General features: G+C 34.3%; 1 protein-coding gene and 1 pseudogene across 2 annotated transcripts; both read left to right on the forward strand.

Moving 5' to 3' along the window:
- Nucleotides 7,134-10,077, forward strand: LOC109728372 (annotated as a pseudogene).
- On the forward strand, nucleotides 13,151-18,027 carry LOC109727995. Of its 2 annotated transcripts, none has more exons than XM_020258248.1 (5): nucleotides 13,151-13,222; nucleotides 13,471-13,561; nucleotides 15,003-15,047; nucleotides 17,318-17,415; nucleotides 17,514-18,027. In XM_020258248.1, the coding sequence occupies exons 2-5, from the start codon at nucleotides 13,508-13,510 to the stop codon at nucleotides 17,590-17,592; spliced, it is 276 nt and encodes a 91-aa protein (XP_020113837.1). In that variant the 5' UTR covers nucleotides 13,151-13,222; nucleotides 13,471-13,507; the 3' UTR covers nucleotides 17,593-18,027. The 2 variants fall into 2 exon arrangements, with proteins under 2 accessions (XP_020113837.1, XP_020113838.1); XM_020258249.1 differs by lacking the exon at nucleotides 13,151-13,222 and adding an exon at nucleotides 13,280-13,298.

Below are 18,869 nucleotides of genomic sequence, written 5' to 3' on the forward strand. Positions count from 1 at the left end.
TGTTCGGTATTTTGGTTTGATATTGCTTCACATCCTAAAAATACGTTAACAAATCAAAGGAACAAATATAAATATCACTAAACTTTTATAAGGATAATATAAGAAAGTTGAACTTTGTAGGAATATTTTTATAATTTACTATATTTACAAGGAGTGGTATACAATTAACCCTTAATTTTAATATATTAATCATCAAATGTTGGTTGCAGCTTTTGTACATACAATGCAAGCAAATAAGTTTCTCCATGGGAGCTGTTTTGAGTGATGACAGGTTAACCAATGGAGAAGTTTATCGGATCGGGTCGGGTTGGGTCGGGTCGTGGATATCACCAAAATGTACCCACTCAATTGGATGAATTTTTTCGGGACGAATCTCGGGCGCGAAATTTTCTCACCTTGTCGAGTATGAAACTTTTTGAGGAGACCAAAGAACCTAGAGATTGGAGACGGAGAGCGATTGAAAGCATATGGTCTGTGAGTATGGGCGCCGATTTCATATGTTTGTTTTACTGAAAGTGCGATGAAAGGTGAAGAGATTTTCGACCCTAAACATCCGTAACTTCACCTTCGGTCAAATTTGAAACTTCTCAAAAATTGCATAGTTTACTTCGGCCCATTCCAGACCGATTCAATAAAAGAAAAAAAAAACAAAAGAAAATAATATAGTATTAATTATCTCTCACTCATGAAACTTTTGCATCATCGAGTTCTACAACTATACAAAAAAACAACGAAAGAAGAGTATCTTTTTGCATAAATTTTAATTTATCTGAAAGTCTACTTTAACTTGAATTTTGTCTTCAGTAAAATAAATAGATTTTAAGATGTAGTCGCGATCAGACAATTATTAGTATAATTATAACACATGTCTACATGGCCATATTATAGAAATGAGTAATACTATACTCATAAATAAATTTTAGAATATTTATAAATTATTATAAGCGAAGGTATTTAATTTAGGGAGAAGCGAAAATTACGAGGAGATAAGCATGATTTATACTTTCAGGCTTCGTTTGATTCGGGATTAAGTAAGAACTAGTTATTAAAGGAATAGATTTAAATTCAGATGTAAGTCTGGAATAAATCAACTTTGCGTTTGGATGAAAACTGAGTTGTTTCCGAAAATAATAAAAATAGCGTTTGGAAAAATAAGATGGAATAAGAAGAATAGTGGATTGTTTTAATAAAAAATAATAATATTGCTCCAATTATTATATTTGAATTCAAATTTTTTTATTTTATATTTAAAATTTAAATTTTAAATAGATAACTTTAAAATAAAAAAAAATTCAAAATTAAAATCTAAATTTTTAAATCTCAAATTTAAAATTTTAAAGTTATAAATTATAAATTTTAAATTTTAAATCAAATCTCAATTTACAAATATAAAATTTAAATAATTAAAAATAACAATTTGAAATTTAAAATTTAAAATTTAAAATTTAAAATTATAAATTATAAATATTAATTTTAAGATTAAAAATTATAAATTTTTAAAATTTAAAATTTAAATTTTAAATTTTAAATTTTAAAAGGGAATTAGCTAACCCCAAAAAGTGTTTGGGGATAAGGGGGGATAACCCCTTATCTCCCCTTAACCTCGAACCAAACGCTATCTCAAAGTCGAAATAGATCCATCCTGTTGTAATATGTTTTAATAGCTTAAGTAGTGATTTTGTGTTAATACCAACATTTTATACTTGATCACAAATTCACAGAAAATGAGAAAAATGAAATTAAAATTATAATATTTTATTGACAAATATAAAGTCATATGAATTGACACGGGTGATTTTTAAATGTTTTAAAAGTGCATTTGTATATTACTTAAGACCAATAAATAATTATAACTGCTATCACTTAAATATTTATCTTAATTTTCACTAATTGACACTTGTAAGAGCATCCTAAAAAACAAAAAGGCTACAAAAAATAAAGAAGTGTAAAGATTTTAATGAGGGTGAAAGAAAAATTACCACGTGACAAAACTATTGCGAAATCACATATGTTAATAGATGGGGTTCAGTTAATCTATATTTAAAATTTCAGTATCCTTCGCGACTCATAAATATTGCTGAATTACGAATTACCGATTCAACCATTGAATTGAGTGGCGTCAGGAAAATATCATAAATATTTATTTATTTTTTATTTTTATGCTATATATATAATAAAAAATATATCCCAAATATATATAGAAATCTATATTATTTCCATATATTATAATACTAAATATAATTAAAATTTTATGTAAAGAGCAGGTTGTTAAAAGAGCTAACATATATGTCTAGTTAATTATTGAAATACGAAATAAAAAGAAACTCAACAAATACTTATAAAAGCCCTCACCTCCATTTTTTATATACATATATAAATATATTAACATATATTAATATATAAAAATATGGGTAAAATTAGATGTAAACCCTTCAGCTAAAAGCCATTTTTAAATAAGGCTTCTAAGCTTTAATTATTTTTATTTACATAAATTTAACTATTTTTTAAAGTTTTTATTCTTACATAAAATAATTATGAGAGGAGTGAAATTAAGATTGATATATATTCTTATTAGATATATAACCCAACGTAAATCTTGACATTAAATCCACATAAAATTACTTTTCAAAAAATAAATCCAAGGTTTTAATATTGGTTATGAGTTCAAGATGATCTTGAATTTTAATTTTAAAATCAAATTGATATCAAATAAATTAATTTGGACTAGCATTCGATTTGCTGTAAATAGAAGGACTTTTTTTTTGCAAAACCTCTCTTATGTCCACCACTATAAGTACTGTGATGAATAGGGTGCATTTTATTTTTGTATTCATTTACTGCTTCAGAATCCATCCGCTGCAACACGCAAAAACATTCACCGATTTTTTTATTAATAATCCAATCAATTTAGATTGTTATACATCATTAAACTAGAAAGAAGTTCATATTTTTCTTAAAATTGTTATTTTTGACATCGCTTGATCCCTGAATAAATGATGTCGAAAACTTAAACATATAAGATCAAATATCACAGTATTGATTGTCGATATATACAAACTCCTGAGCATCAAAATATGATTTTATTGCAACTATCGGATATAAAATATTAAAAATAATATATAATTTTGCAGCATAAACTTTTAGAGGAGAAAAATATCGAGGTTAAATATGAAAAAAATAGTTAATATAAAATAATAAAAACACCATTTTCCATATTTTAAGCTTTAGACAAAAAGGTTTTATCACAGCAGTAGAACATGCATGGCCCTCCTACTGCATGTCAAATCCCTTAACTTTCAAAAAGTATTAAATTAATAATTTTATAAGTTATCCTCTGTATATTTTTATTTGCTTTAAAAAATATATTAAATTTATTAAATTTAGTCCTATTTCAAACCAGCTTGTAACTTAGCAGGTCTCATTCCAATTCATTAATTTGTTACAATAGGTTATTCAAAAATGATTATTATTATTTTTTCCTCAAAAAAAGACATACGCGACCTTAAATTAGAAGCATAGCATAACAGAGGCTCGAATCATCGACCTTTAAATAGATCGGGAATTGGTTTCTTCATTAGTAACCAATAAGGTGTTTGTCTATATATTTCAAATTTTATCGAAAATATTCATGATGCGCTGTCAATTGAAATTGAAGCAATATCGAAAGCAACCAATTTTTTTTTTTCGAACGAGTTCAGATATTTTCAGACTCAGCATTGATTCTCAAAGTAATCCACTTCAGGTCGGACCAATCCGAATTGATTACTTGGGATGCTAAAACGGAGCTCAAAACACTTTAATTCTTCGTTGACGAACGTCACGTCTTCTCTTTTGGATGGAATTTTCACTTCTCCAGAAAATGCTATGCGAGTTGTTTAATTTGTTGCTTAAATGGGCCAGCATCCTGCCCTGTAGCGAGAGGCCATGTTGGGCCGAGTCATGCTCGAAATGGCGTGAGGCTGGATGAGCCGAGTCATATTCGAAGTGGCGTGAGGCTGGTTGGGCTGAGTCACAATCGAGACCCTTGGGCGCTGTATCTGTAAGTTTTAAGTAAATTGATTGCGTATTTCTAACAGCTCTAGCTTTTGGGATTAATGGTTAGCGCCAACGATCCGACAAGTGATATCTGAGTCTGAGGTCACGAGTTCGATTCCCGTGCATTCTGTCCTGTGACGGGAGGCCTTCTTGGGCCGAGTCATGTTCAAAATGGCGTGAGGTTAGTTGGACCGAGTCACAATCGAGACCTGTTGGCGCTGTATCTGTACGTTTTAAGTGAATTGGTTGCGTATTTCTAACAACTCAAACTTTTGGGATTAATGGTTAACGCCACCGATCTGACATAATTAGCTAATTAGGATCTGTGTAGTAAAAAAATATATTGTATGTCTATCTTTTAAGGACTTTTTCAACTCTGCATTGTTCCATTTTGTTTAAATAAATTTTCACTCTCGAATCATTTTCCTAAAAAAATGGAGGGGGAATTACTCAAAATCAGTAGTTTGGCGCTTCCTTTGAAATAATAAGGTGATTGGACAACAAATTAAACAAAACTAAGAAAATTTAATCATCTCCCAAAGTAAAGTAACACCTGTGAACAATCTAATAAAGTACTAAATTCTTTTGATTTATTAATTACAACCCTTTTAATTAATCTACCATCTTTACTGTCCTTTTATGTGTCCTTAGTTTTATCATTTATTAGTTTTATCATTTGTATTTAGCTCTCTTTTACATAGAACCGTTAACAAACTACAAAATGAAAAAAAAAAAAAAAAAAAAGCAAAAATTAATAACATTGTAATTCGACGGGATTGGAACTCAGAATCTCTTATTTCAATACCGTGCTCTATATAGTCAAGCAGGATTTTATTAGAATTAATATGGTAATAAAATATAAAAGTTAGACGCACAATAACAAAAAATAAAAAATAAAAAATTATGGAGCAAAGTGAAAAGAAAAAAAAAAAAGAAAGAAGATAAGGTTAGGAACCAACGTTGCAGTTAACTCCTTTTTCCTGTATCTGCATCCAAAATTCAAAAAAAAGAAAAGAAAAGAAAATAGTTATCTTTTCTTATTGTAAAAAGATCATATTTGTGTAATTATTTTGATTACTGTATCTTATTTTGATCCGCACAATTCTTTTTCTTTTTTATTTTTTCACTACTGTTTTAATTTGTTGATAGAAAGTCAGCGACTTACTTTTAAAATTTATATTGTCGTGAAATTTGATATTTTCACATAAAATTATGGGTGAAAAAAAATGTAATAGTTAATATTTTATTTTTTTTTTTATCTTCTAATCAGTAATAAATCTCGCAACCATCCAGAGTGAAGCAAATTATACTGTTTGAATAAGTAAATTTACAGATAAATTTTAATTCATGATAAACCAAATAAAAAAAGCGAGTATTTATGGTCGAAAATAACTTTACGCGCCTCAGTGTCGCAGAATTTGGAAATTAATGGCTTGTCTCATGGCTTATGCAAATATGCCTACAAATTAAGTACTGGAAAAGGTATTAATTAATTAAGGAATTAATTTGCAGTGTCCCGTGACTACTTAACCTTACATTGCATACTCTTTATCTCTCTAATTAATCTATAATTATAATCTAAGCCACAAATGTAGAGAGCTAAAGTACACCATGCACAAATGTTCACGTGAGCCTCTCTCTCTCACTCAACCACACATATTTCACTTTAATAAATAGAAAAATATTAAGGACTCTCTCCCTCTACAATAAATTTTGTATTTAAAGACATTTTAAATAATAACTAGCGAGACTTTAAAACATTGGTAATAATAAGCTCGACGCTTGTAAAAGCGTCGAAGAAAAAGTTGTTAAGTTAAACATGCCGAGATAAGTATACCGACGCTTTAATATAGCGTCGAAATACTTTTATAAGTATTTGATAAAAATATGTTTATTGACAATGCTTAATTATGGTGTCTGCACATGTCAAATATTGAAGATCGATGCTAAAATCAAATATCGTCCAAAGAGTATCGTCTAAAATATATTTTGTTGCAGTGTCTCTTCCGCTCTCTCTCGTATTCTCTTTCTTTGTGCAATGTATTATTCAATGTCTCTTATTTTAAATGACAACACTCATTTCATTTGTTTAATGAGTTGATACAACTTTTGATTGCTTTTACATAAGGTAATACTTAAATTTGGTATTTGCATTATGAGTACAATTTGTTCTAAACAGGTAGCTTAATGCATAATCTTTGCGCTTATTTAGCTTGGATTCTGAGTAACTAAAATTTCAAACTTTTGTTATATATTGTCAGAAGCTTTAATTAGCTTAATTTCTCCATATATAGTAGAAGATTTGATTTTAGTAAAAAATAAAATTTTACTGCTTATTTGAACAGCTACACACAAGCTATTGCAAAAACTTCAGCCTCTTTTCCTAATAATCACATCATGTGTGGGTTTTATCACATGCCTTGATCAACAACATTTTAATAATTCTAAGTAAAAGTAATAGTAAAAATAATTATTATAGTGTTTTATATTTTTTTTTTTTTTTCTTGCCATGATATTCTTAGTAGAGCACAAAGGCTACCTGTGAAGATCTGGAATCTTCTCTTCTCTCATCAATGAATTAATTATATTAAACCAAACCTAGGCTTTTATTTGGGATCCTAGAAAGAAGCAATTGTCATATCAACACTTTTAAGAGGACAATCAACATATATACATTGTAGAGAGAGAGAGAGAGAGAGAGAGAGAGAGAGAGAGTAGAGATTCATGTGAAGTAGCAAAGCAAAAAAGGACAAATTGTGATGCTCCAACCAATAGAGTATGCATAAATGTCACCACCCCACAGGTACTCCCTACATGCATTTATCTTTCTCTATTTCTCTATTTCCATCCCCACCCAACAGTAGCCTTTGCCTCCAAACTCACTCTCTCTCTCTCTCTCTCTCTCTCTCTCTCTCTCTACACTCCACTTCCTCTCTCCTCTTTCCCTCCTCTCTCTCTCTCTCTCTCTCTCTCTCTCTCTCTCTCTCTCTCTCTCTCTCTTTCTCTCTCTCTCTCTCATCCAATTCAAACATTGCATGCACACCACTTCCTACATCACTTATTCTTCCTCTCACTCTCACCATTTATACTCTTTTGATTGATCATCAACATTGCAATGGGGATCTCGATCCTCCGCGGAGGGTGGTCGATCCCCTCCTCGATCGCGATCGTCCTTCTTCTATCGACTCTCCGAGCTTCGAATGGAAGAGCACATTACCACAAGCACAAATATAATGATCACAACAACAACAACAAGTACTATCATAGTGGAGACTACCACATGAGCCATATTTCCCAACCCCCTGCACCATCTCCTGCTGAGCCACCATCTCCTAGTGATGAGTACTCTAGTGACTCTAACTCAAGCTCAGGTTCATGTAGTGTGTTCAATGTTAGGTCCTTTGGAGCAGTTGGGAATGGGTCAAGTGATGACACCCAAGCTTTTAGGTCGGCGTGGAAGGCCGCATGCGCGGTCGAATCCGCCGTCCTTCTCGTGCCGTCGGATGGCGTTTTCACGGTCACCTCGACGATCTTTTCGGGGCCCTGCCTGCCCGGGTTCGTCCTCCAAGTAGGTTAATGAACCACCTTCGAGGTCATAGTATGATCGACAGAATGATTGGTAAAAAACGTACAAAACTTATCTAAACTATCGACCATTTTGAGTTGTCAGCTATCTAACTTTTCAAAATTCTGATCTTACTATCTCACCTTTCAATTTATTTGATTTAGATCAGTCAACAACATTTTGACCTCAAGATTTAAATAAATTATTTTAATGGAGTTATAGTTGCAAGATTTGCATGAAACACATGCACTAACTAAAACTCTTATAAATAGTCTCACATCGAAAATGATAAATATGTGATCAACCAAATATATATACACAAAAGACTAGAACGGCCGTTTTAATAACTTGAACTTATGCATTTCACACCACGCGGTCAAAACCCTAAAATAAGTACTTACCGAAGTTATATATACATATATCTTATGTTGTTTACGTAGGTAGACGGAGTGCTGATGCCGCCCGACGGGCCCAACTGCTGGCCAACGTCCGATAGCCGTCGCCAATGGGTTGTTTTCTATAGAGCTGATGGTATGACTCTCAAAGGAGAAGGCACAATTGAAGGCAATGGAGAGGAGTGGCGGAGTCTCCCTTGTAAACCTCACAGAGTATGGAAAATCTAAATTTTAACGAGGCTAAAATACAGAAAATCTTTTTATAAATATATATTTTTTACCTTTTCTTCTGATTTTCAAAAATATATATTTTACCGTCTTAAAATTTTAAGTTGATGCACTTAGCCTCTGTCCATCAGGGTTCCATCACTGTGACGTCTATATTTTATAATTTATACTGAAAATATTCTTGAAAAGACAAAAAATATTGAAAACATCCCCCTTTTTTTTTTTTCTAAATAGAGCAAGTAAGAATAATTTGGTCATTTCGCCATCCCTATTAACACCGGAACTCTTTTCTAAATTTTGAGGAGGCAAAATATAGAATTTTAAAAGCCAGAAAGAAAAATTAAAAAAAAATGAATATATAAAAGTGGGGTTTTCTGATTTTAATATATTTTAGCCTTTTAACTAAACTCTCAAATCACTCATCCATTGTCTAAAGAGTTATTATTATTATATACATGAAACTATATGTAAAGCTATAATTTGATACAAATTTTGTTGGCCTTTTTAGGGCCCAAATGGATCCACATTGCCCGGCCCGTGCGACAGTCCTGCGGTGGGCTCAAAATATTTCCTAATCTCCATTTTATTTTGTTTATTTATTTTGTAAAGTTTAATTTTAAAATTGATTTAATTCGTTTGTGTGTTTTTTTTTTTTCTTGTGATTTTTAATTATTTTTTTAGCTGATTAGGTTCTTCATGAGCTACAATGTGACTGTGCGGGATCTGCGAATCGAGAATAGCCCGCAATTTCACATTAAGTTTGATGGATGCGAGGGTGTGCACATCGAGGGAATGTCGATAAACTCGCCCGCTTTTAGCCCTAACACCGACGGAATCCACATTGAGAACACAAAAACTGTGGCCATATTCAACTCCAGAATAAGCAATGGTATGAATAAAAATCAACTTATACCAACTCAATTCAAATTTCTTACTTAAATTACTTAAATGAAGTGATTAACACCTGAAACTTTTTGAAAAATAATGTTATACTCTTCGACTTTTTGTTCTTATACAGATTCAAAATCTCAATTTTTAGATAATTTGAACGAGAAATACATTGAATCATAATTCGTCGAAAGTTTAGGGACTATCTATATATATAAATATTTACACTTGAAATTTTAATGCTTAGTGAATGAATGAATGAATGAATGAATCAGGTGATGATTGCATCTCCATTGGCCCTGGTTGTTCTCATGTAAGCATAGAAAACATAACATGTGGCCCTAGCCATGGTATAAGGTACTTTTGCATTTTACTCCCAAATTAAACTTTCCTTTACAATTCAGTCCTCCAAATTTGTGCAAATCATAGCAAAAATAAAAAGAAATAAAAATGTATCTTGCAGCATTGGGAGCCTTGGATTGCACAATTCTCAAGCATGTGTCTCCAACATAACAGTGAGGAACTCGAAAATCCGACACTCGGACAACGGGCCCAGGATCAAGACCTGGCAGGGCGGCACGGGTGCGGTCTCGGGCGTCCGGTTCGAGTCGATCGTGATGGAGAATGTGAAGAACTGCATCGTCATCGACCGGTACTACTGCCTGGCCAAGCAGTGCTCGAACCAGACGTCTGCGGTCTACGTGTCGGACGTGTCGTACGCCAGCATCAGGGGGGTCTTACGACGCGCGGGGCGTGCCAGTGCGCTTCGCGTGCAGCGACGCGGTCGCGTGCACCGACATTGCGATGTCGGACGTCGAGCTGTTGCCCTATCAAGGGGAGATGGTGGCTGATCCCTTTTGTTGGAATGCTTATGGGGCCATGGACACAATGACCATACCCCCTATGTATTGCTTGCAGGAAGGGAGGCCTCAGTCTCTGCAAGAGAACCCTATTATTGGTTGTTGATGTGGAAAATTCGAGGGGCGGCCTCAGTCTCTTGACTTTCAAAAAATTATATTTTATTTTATTCTCTCAAAATTTTAAGCTGATACACTTACTCAACCCCTTTCCATCATAGTTCTGTCACTGTTCCATTTATTTTTTATGATTTAAAATTAGATATACCGAGAATGCCCTAAAAAATGACAAGAATATATTAAAAAATTAATCCTTTTCCTCTAGAATAAGTAAGGGCATTTTGGTGATCTCGTTCTCTCTGTTAAAGCTGTAATCCCCTAAAAGCATTTCTCAAATTTTGAGGGAAAAAAAATAAAAATTGTTAAAGTAAAAAAAAAAAAAAAGAATAAACGAAAATTTACATAGAGATTTTTTGTATTTTGGCCTTAATTATTTGTTTGCCCTGAAGTCACTACAGGTTAGGTAAAAATTTAATAGCTACGATTAATGCATCTAGTATTCAATAAATAGCTACAACTAATGCATAAATGCATCTAGTGTAGTTAGCTAAGAGCTTAATGATTGATATTCGATCGAAATCTAGTAACTTTATATTTCTTGCTAAGTCTATTTTTAAAAAATGAACGAAATACATAACATACTATCTTTCTCTTTCTCTCCACACACACGCACTTTTTTCTTTTTCTTTTTCTTTTTCTTTTTTTCTGGTGGGAGATGAATAATGTTTGTGGGGAATGAGTCATTCATAGGCTTGTTTCAAAGGGAACATTTTGATTGTACATAATGAGAAAATGTGGTTTGAGAAAGCATGTAAAGATCAATTTTTCTATGTTTAAGAGTTTTACTAGATTGTATATTCAGAGTCATCTCAGCTTTAACTCGATTGTAATTTAACATCTGAAATTTAGAAAGTGTAAATTTACCATATGAACAATCAATTCGTTGTAATTAATTGATTCGAACAAATTTTTTGTCAAGTTTTTTGGTACAATGTTAACAAGTAATTGTGAAGCTACATGCAAAAATATGGCGCGCCACCACCTCTTCTTCTATTACATTTTCAACTCAACACGCAAATTTCAACCAAATAACAAATCACCACCTAAATATTATCCAGATTATTATATATCTAAACTCAAACATTTAACTGTTAGCTTAAATAGACCAGCATCCTGCCCTTTGGCGGGAGGCCACGTTGGGCCGAGTCATATTCGAAATGGCGTGAGGTTGAGTAGGTCGAGTCATCTTCGAAGTGGCGTGAGGCTGGTTCGACCAAGTCACAATCGAGACCCGTGGGCGCTGTATCTGTACGCTTTAAGTGAATTGGTTGCGTATTTCTAACAGCTCAAGCTTTTAGGATAATGGTTAGTGCCAACGATCCGGCAAGTTGTTTCAGAGTCAGAGGTCACAGGTTCGATTCTCGCATGCTGTAAATATGTGCAGGTGCTGGAGGAGGGATTGTTGGCTTAAATGGGCCAGCATCTTGTCCTGTGGCGGGAGGCCATGTTGGGTCGAGTCATGTTCGAAATGGTGTGAGGCTGGATAGGCCAAGTCATGTTTGAAGTGGCTTAATACTGATTGGGCCAAGTCACAATTGAGACCCGTGGGCGCTATATCTATACACTTTAAGCAAATTGGTTGCGTATTTCTAACAGCTCGAGCTTTTGGGATTAATGGTCAGCGCCAACGATCTGACAATTTAACTTCCATGTTTCAAAATTTTAAGAAAAAAATTTCCTGTCAAGTGGCATTCATATGCTGATCACGATTTTCATAGAGAATTAGTTGTTTTCTAAAGTAATTATAAATTTTCCAAACTCACAGCCTCGAATTACATCTATATCAAAAGTTTGGACAGTTTCAGGGCTTTAGATCCTCCAAAATACTGTCTTTATGAGTTATTATTATGTCGGCATACATAATGTGGAGAGATCCTTGATTGACTTAGGCATCTGATGTAAAAATATCACATATATTTGCTGACAAATCAGTAATCCATAAGCGTCACATTCTGAGGTCTCAAAATCTGTTTCACAATCAACCGTAGCCATAGATCTTCACACAAATCATTCTATTTAGATTCAGATAAATCGAATATAAATTAATCGACCAAGTTTTGACCCTTACAAAAAGGCCTTCTTTGTAATAATCATAATGCGTAAGGGATACTTTAAACTAATCATAATTGAGATGATAAAGAGTCGACCTATGGGCAATATAGTAATTTTATGTAAAAGTGACACTTGAAAAAATATTATATTTCTATACAATATGAAAAATAAGGCACTCAGAACGCTGAACTAGAATGCTATTGATACAGTAAATAAATAATGATTATCAAATAGTAAAGCCTAGATATTCAAGGACTAAAAAATTAACAACAAATGCTATTTTTTTTTGCCATCAATAGTATTCCGGCGACACCAAGGCTCTGCATTTATGCACCGCATTATTTTTAATAGCTCTTGAAATTTTTTTCTCATGAAAATTTACTTATTCAAATAGTTTACTGTTTTATAATGATGGTAGATGATTCACTGCTTTAAGGATATTAATGGGTATAGATATATGAAATTTTATCTGATGCTAGATGGATATAGTTTCGAATACGAGTATAAAAAATAAAAATTTGACGAATTTGGATTCAGAAATGAATTTTGTCTGAACACGGCATGAACCCCAATTGATTATACATTAAATAATATATATATACATTAAATAATATATGTATGATATTTTGATATTATATTTAAAATTTTTATTTTAAAAAATTAAATTTAATGTAATATATTTTGAAATACGGTAAAGAAAAATAATTGTTTTAGGTTCGGATTCGGATTTTGAAGATATTTGATTTTTTAAAAAACCATCGTACTAGGATTCGAATTCAGATTTCGGATTTGGTGGTCTGTTTCGCTGGTTTGGGTGTTTCAAAATTCATCGTGAATCCGACCCGTTGACATCACTAACTGGCTTTCCCAAATGCAGTATCGGTTCGGATTCAGGTAATGAATTAAATCCGACCCGGATCCGGGCTAACTCTGTTCATGTTTATTCCAAAAACCACTGCCTCTCCTCTCTTCTCTCCTTCTCTTCTCTTCGCCGCCGCCGCCGCCGCCGCCGTCGCCGCAGCTCTTCCACCGCCGGCGCCGTCGCCGCCGCTCCGCCACCGCCGGCGCCGCCGCCATTGGAGGTGCGATCTTCAGTTCTCCCCTTAATCGCGATTCAGTTTTGCGATTTGATTCCGAGAACCCGCTCGAATCTTTTCGGTAATTCGTAGCCCGCAGATCCTATCGATCGATCGAATCCTAGTTTCTTGGATCAAATGGCGTTGTCGAGATGATCTCGTTAGGGTTTTGTGTTTTTCGCTTTATTTTTTTGAAAAAAATTTAATAAAAACCCTAATTTGTGCTATTGAATGCTAATTGTGTTGGGTGGCAGAGTCAAAAAAAAAAAAGAAAAGAAAAGAAAAAAGGAGATGCCCTCGCTTCAGACGGCGTTACCTCCTGAGTTGGCAGATAACGTAATCAGGGTTAGGGTTTCTAATCCAATTCTTTTATTTCCTTTTACATTATATATATATATATATATATATATATACAAAAGATTTTTTATTTTTAAGAAAAGATCTCTTTTTGTATAGTGCATTTGCAGTTTACTATCGTCTGGTTCAAGATGTAGAGATTCTAAAAGGGTAGCAGAGTGTTGCATTTTATGAACCCTAGGGCAGTAAAGTGAAATATATATATAGGCCATGGCTACTATACTATTATGAGTATTGGAGCTCTCGTACTCATAAGTTGTTTTCGATGATGGAGCTTCCAAATCGACGATCCACTCCGTTATCCACTCCGTTAAATATCATCTAGAGTATTTGAAACTTCTAGAAAATAAATTTCGTAAATTTTCGAAATCATAATAAAGTCCATCAAGCGAGCATAAAATGAACGGTCAAAATCGAACGGCGTCCTAAAAAAGGATGATCGGATCCTTCAATTCAAGATCGGAGTTATTGATTTTTATCTAGGTAGTGAATAGAATTTTCTATCAAAAATTCAACAAATTCCGATTCTTTTACACCGTTAAACTAGCAAGTATCCCATACCGGCCGTTAAAAATTGTCAAATTTGTGACCTCTTGATCGTAAGGTAAATGATCTCGAAAAATTATAAAATTTGATTTCTAGAAGTTTTAAATGCTGTAAATAATGTTTAACGGTATGGATCGTCGATTCGGAAGCTCTATCATCGAAAACGATTTATGGGTACGAGAGCGATCGTACTCATAATAGTATAGTAGCCCGGACCCTATATATATATTTATATATCAAAAGGATTAGTGTTTAGGCTTAGGATTTGGGGTTTAGAGGGGCATTGATGATAGTTTTATATGTTTAGAGGGGGTATTAGTGATAGTTTTGGATGATTCGTGGAGTATTGTTGGTATTTTAGATTTTGGAGGGGCATCTATGATATTATGTGGTGGTAAAAACTGCTACATTTTACCGCACTATGGCTTGTAAAATGTAGTATTTTGCTGTCATCTTTAATGATAACTCGTTATAGAGAAAAACCAAAATAGAATCCGATTTGGGGGCAAAATGTGCGCTACAATTTAAAATCACAGACCGGCAAAGTTCTGCCTTTTATGAACCATAGATCGGTAGGGTGCAAATCATAGGGTGGTAAAAGGCGCTACATTTTACCGCACTGTGGTTTATAAAAGGTAGCACTGGGCTATTATTTTGAATGGTAATTAGTTATGGAGAAGAAATAAAGTCAAAACCATGAGAGGGCAAATTGCTATACCTTGAACCACTGGGTAGTAAGCTACAAATGCGGTATAACACATGGGGGTTTTCGAAGTTTCCCCCCCTTTTTTTTCAACTTTTTTCATTAGAATTTTTTACCAAATCTTTTTCTGAATGAGTAAATTTATGTGTGTTTTTATGTTGTTTATTTATGTAACTGCAGTTGTACCGCGAATGCCTTAGGAGAGCTAAGTACATTGGTCATCAGGTTTGCCTTATTCACACCATCATTGCTCTTTTTTTTCGCCTTTTCTGGTTATTTTCTTTTTCTTTTTCCTTTTTTATTAAGTCTCTAGTTTGTGAGGGACAGAAAAGGTTGACATCAATTTGTTTTGTCAAAATATTTGATAGAATTAGCGCCTATAAGAACGACGACATTGTTCCTCTGATAGAAAGTCCAAATCGTGTTACCTTTTAATGTTTAAGTTTGACCAGGAATATGCAAATATGAAAGGTTTATCCTTACTTGAGAAGATGAGTACGTTCCAAGCATATAAGTAACGGTTGTTCTATAGGAGGCCAATTTTGGACTTGTTAATTGTTTATGGTCATTGAACATTTGAGATGTGAGAACAATGTGTTGTTGCCAGTAGTCGTGCGCTCTTATGTGCCTATCTTAAGTAACGATCTCTATACTTGATATAAGGGCATGTTAGTAATGCCAAGTTTATGTTGATAACTGTAGCGCCCTTTCTGTACCAAGTGGCTTTGATTAGCTAAGGCTAAATTTTAATCTTAGGGCCAGTTTGGATGCGAAGTGTAAAAAAAAACTCCTTGGAGTTTATAAATTGTGGTTTAAATATAGAGAAAATAGAGAATCTTGTGACTCTCTAGGATTCCATAATTTTATATTTCAAGCTATTTGGTTACACCCTTTATAATTCTACAGGATTTCTAATAACTTGATTTCTTATGCTTCGTTCTCCTTGAGCTAAGATCTAATGTATAACTGATGCAAAACTAGGACATTCTTAATTCTTGAAGATACATTGCCTCTTCTTCCTCAAACTGTACATTTGGTAATTAAGTTTCTGCATGACTAGTTGGATTATTATATTAACATCTAAAATCTAGAGAGAGAGAAAGGAGCCTTACTAGTTAAGAGGGAACACCTCTTCGGCCATGATTAGATCTAGAGAAAGAGAAAAAGAAAGAGAAAAGGGGGCATGGCGGAAGAGGAAGCCTTGCAGGCGGCAACCGTGATGGCGGCGGCAGGTAGGGGGCTCAGTTAGGAGGGAGAGAGGGAGGGGACATGGGCATGAGTTGGAGGTAGGAGGGGGTCGTGAGAAGGGGAGGGTGAGACGCGATCAGAGCCAGAAATTTGGAGTTTCTAAATACAGAGATAATAGTAGATGTTTACTTTATCCCTTTTTTTCAGGGTATATTTTTAACTATACTTTAAAAAAAGGTTGTATTTTGATCCATCCAAACACTTTACAGGATTAATTTCCTATGGATATAGAATAGTTTAACTATGCTTTGTTTTTTGGTGCATCCAAACGGGCCCTTATTCTAACCTCTTCAAGATGTGATCCTATATGATTTGAACATTTATCTTTCTTAATTCTGATCATTTTGTCTCAATGTTCTCGTGAACAACCACTTCATCTTTTTGTATATTGAATCTATCCTGCACGAAACAAGATGGATGAAACTTCAGTCGGAAATTATCGAATGAAAAATCTCAACTTAGCTTTGGAAATTAACTTGACCGCCGAAATTCAGTATTAACCTAATTTACTGAATTGTAATAACATTACCCATCTCGCCACCTTCCATTTTCTGTATTTTTCTTGACTTCGTATGTCCCTAGACTCCATTGCCTGCTGACAATGTCTTCTAAATCTTAATTAGGTAATTGCCTGGTTTTGCTTTTGTTGTGGTATATGCTTGGTTTATTTTCGAATCTTGAGCTAACATAGGATTATAAAGTAGATTAAAATCATATTATGATGCCTTTTCCAGTAAGTGCAGTAGCACCAGGTCAACCTTATATTTGCCCGTTCATCTCATCTCACCTCTTTGTAAACTCTTTGTATTTATTTCGTTGGCTCGTGTTGAAGCCTTGAGTAGCGTTGTTTATCCTCATTATCCCGCAAACCAAGCTGTCATTTGCCAGATTAGACAAAGGTAGTTATGGTATTGCCAAAAGTTAGAAGACTTTTTCTCTACTGAAGAGTTATTTTTCTGAATTATCAGAATAGCATCCTCCTTATAGATGTCCTTCGTTTTATCCTGCAAAAAGTGAAAACTATTCCAATTATCCTTGTAGACATTGCGTTTATCATTGTATCTAACAAGAATATCAGGCCCACTGAATGGGCGGGGACTGTATGACGGTGCGGATCCCCCAACTATGTCCTCGCAACAAGCTAAATTTTCTTTCTCTACTTTTATGGAGAATTCAAATTTTGCAACGTTGTGTAACTCTCTCTCTCTCTCTCTCTCTCTCTCTCTCTCTCTCTCTCGCATATGCAGCAACACAATACCGAGGCTGTTGTTAGCATGGTGAGGCAACAATTCAAGAAACACATGCATGAAACTGATTCCGAGAAAATACAGAAGTTGAAGGATGAGTAAGTTTTTTTCATTTTCGACTCATCACTCTGCATCTTTTCTAGATTAGTAGTCATTAATTTCCACAACCTATTATGACTACTGCCTATCACTGCAGCGCCGCAAGGGGGCTTATCAATCATATGCTCTACGAGTCCGAGAAGATGTCCGGCCGCAAGTTCTCCAGCTCCAAATGATCGTCACAAACTCCCCGCGACGTGTCTGCTCGGTTGAAATACTTCGCAAGCGGGAGCTTCAAAGCTGTCCGCTGAGAGTTGTTCGACATTTTCTAATTTATTCGCTAGTCTCGAACCATTCGCTACTGCACTCATAAAGCATTTCATTCCCGTTCTCTGGATTGCACACAATTTTGATGTTAAGATGCAATGAATCCAGAGTTTGTAATTGAATTCCGTCTCTGTTCATACCTGGGGACAGAAATATGCTTAAGACATGCAGATCTCCTGAGTAGCTTTTTGCTAGCCCTGGATAACCACATGGCGCGATGATTCTGTATTATATGGTTTTGATGGTTGAAGGGGGAATAATCTGTAACTAGGGTTTGACAACAACTATATTATCAGTGGATGCTGCTACTTCTTTGATTGGCAGAAACAAAGACATTTGGTTTCTCTTTTGGGAAAATTGTACTAGGGACACCTAGGGATGCAAACGGGGCGGATCCGGAGGCGGGAGAGTTTTCCCACCTCCCGCTCCATTTCTTATCTGGGCGGGGCGGATTCGGGGCGGATTATTTTTCATTTTATTTTTGGCTCCCACTTACCGCTCCATTCGGGGCGGATTGGGGCGGGAGCGGATTTTTAACGAATCGGGGTAGATTGAAGGAAGAAAAGAGTTTTCCGTCTCCCGTTCCATTTACTTGGCGGATCGGGGCGGGTTATATTTTTCTATATTTTTTGTTTCCACTTACCACCCCATTCGGGGCGGATCTGGACGGAGCTCCACCAACCCGGATCCATTTGCATCCCTAGGGACACCCCCCTTGGACTTCAGCTTTTTTTGTGAACAGGCGTCTAAATTTTCAATTTTAGCAATTAGATTAATTTTAAAAATCTTATCAAATAATTTAGTAGACTTTTCTCTCCGATTAATGATGTTAATTACATAATGGTTTCGGTTGTATGTATTGTATATATTTTTGAGTTTCCAAACGCAAAAATGATAACTTTTTTGTACTCTCTAAAATGTAAAACAGGTGGTCAAAATTGAAAGTCGTTGTTCAACCCTCGTACTTAATTATTAAAAGTGGTAGAGAAAAAAAAAGATATCAAGAAGAGAAGAGCCTATTTGAAAAGAAAATCAAATTGCCAAAATGTCGAAAAGAAAAAAGAAAAAAGAAAAAAAACACATATCCTACAAATCAAACTAGTATTGCCTTCGTTACAGGTTTAACCATTTTGCTCCATGGAAGACATTTATTTTCCTGTTAAATTTATTTTTTTATTTTTTTATT

The sequence above is a fragment of the Ananas comosus genome, linkage group 23 (assembly GCF_001540865.1).
Source record: "Ananas comosus cultivar F153 linkage group 23, ASM154086v1, whole genome shotgun sequence".
In the NCBI taxonomy this organism is placed as follows: domain Eukaryota; kingdom Viridiplantae; phylum Streptophyta; class Magnoliopsida; order Poales; family Bromeliaceae; genus Ananas; species Ananas comosus.

Coding starts and splice junctions, on each gene's coding strand:
- LOC109727995 (XM_020258248.1), top strand. CDS start 13,508: ATGCCCTCGCTTCAGACGGCGTTACCTCCTGAGTTGGCAGATAACGTA. Junction 13,562..15,002: donor TGGCAGATAACGTAATCAGG/GTTAGGGTTTCT, acceptor ATGTAACTGCAG/TTGTACCGCGAATGCCTTAG. Junction 15,048..17,317: donor CTAAGTACATTGGTCATCAG/GTTTGCCTTATT, acceptor TCGCATATGCAG/CAACACAATACCGAGGCTGT.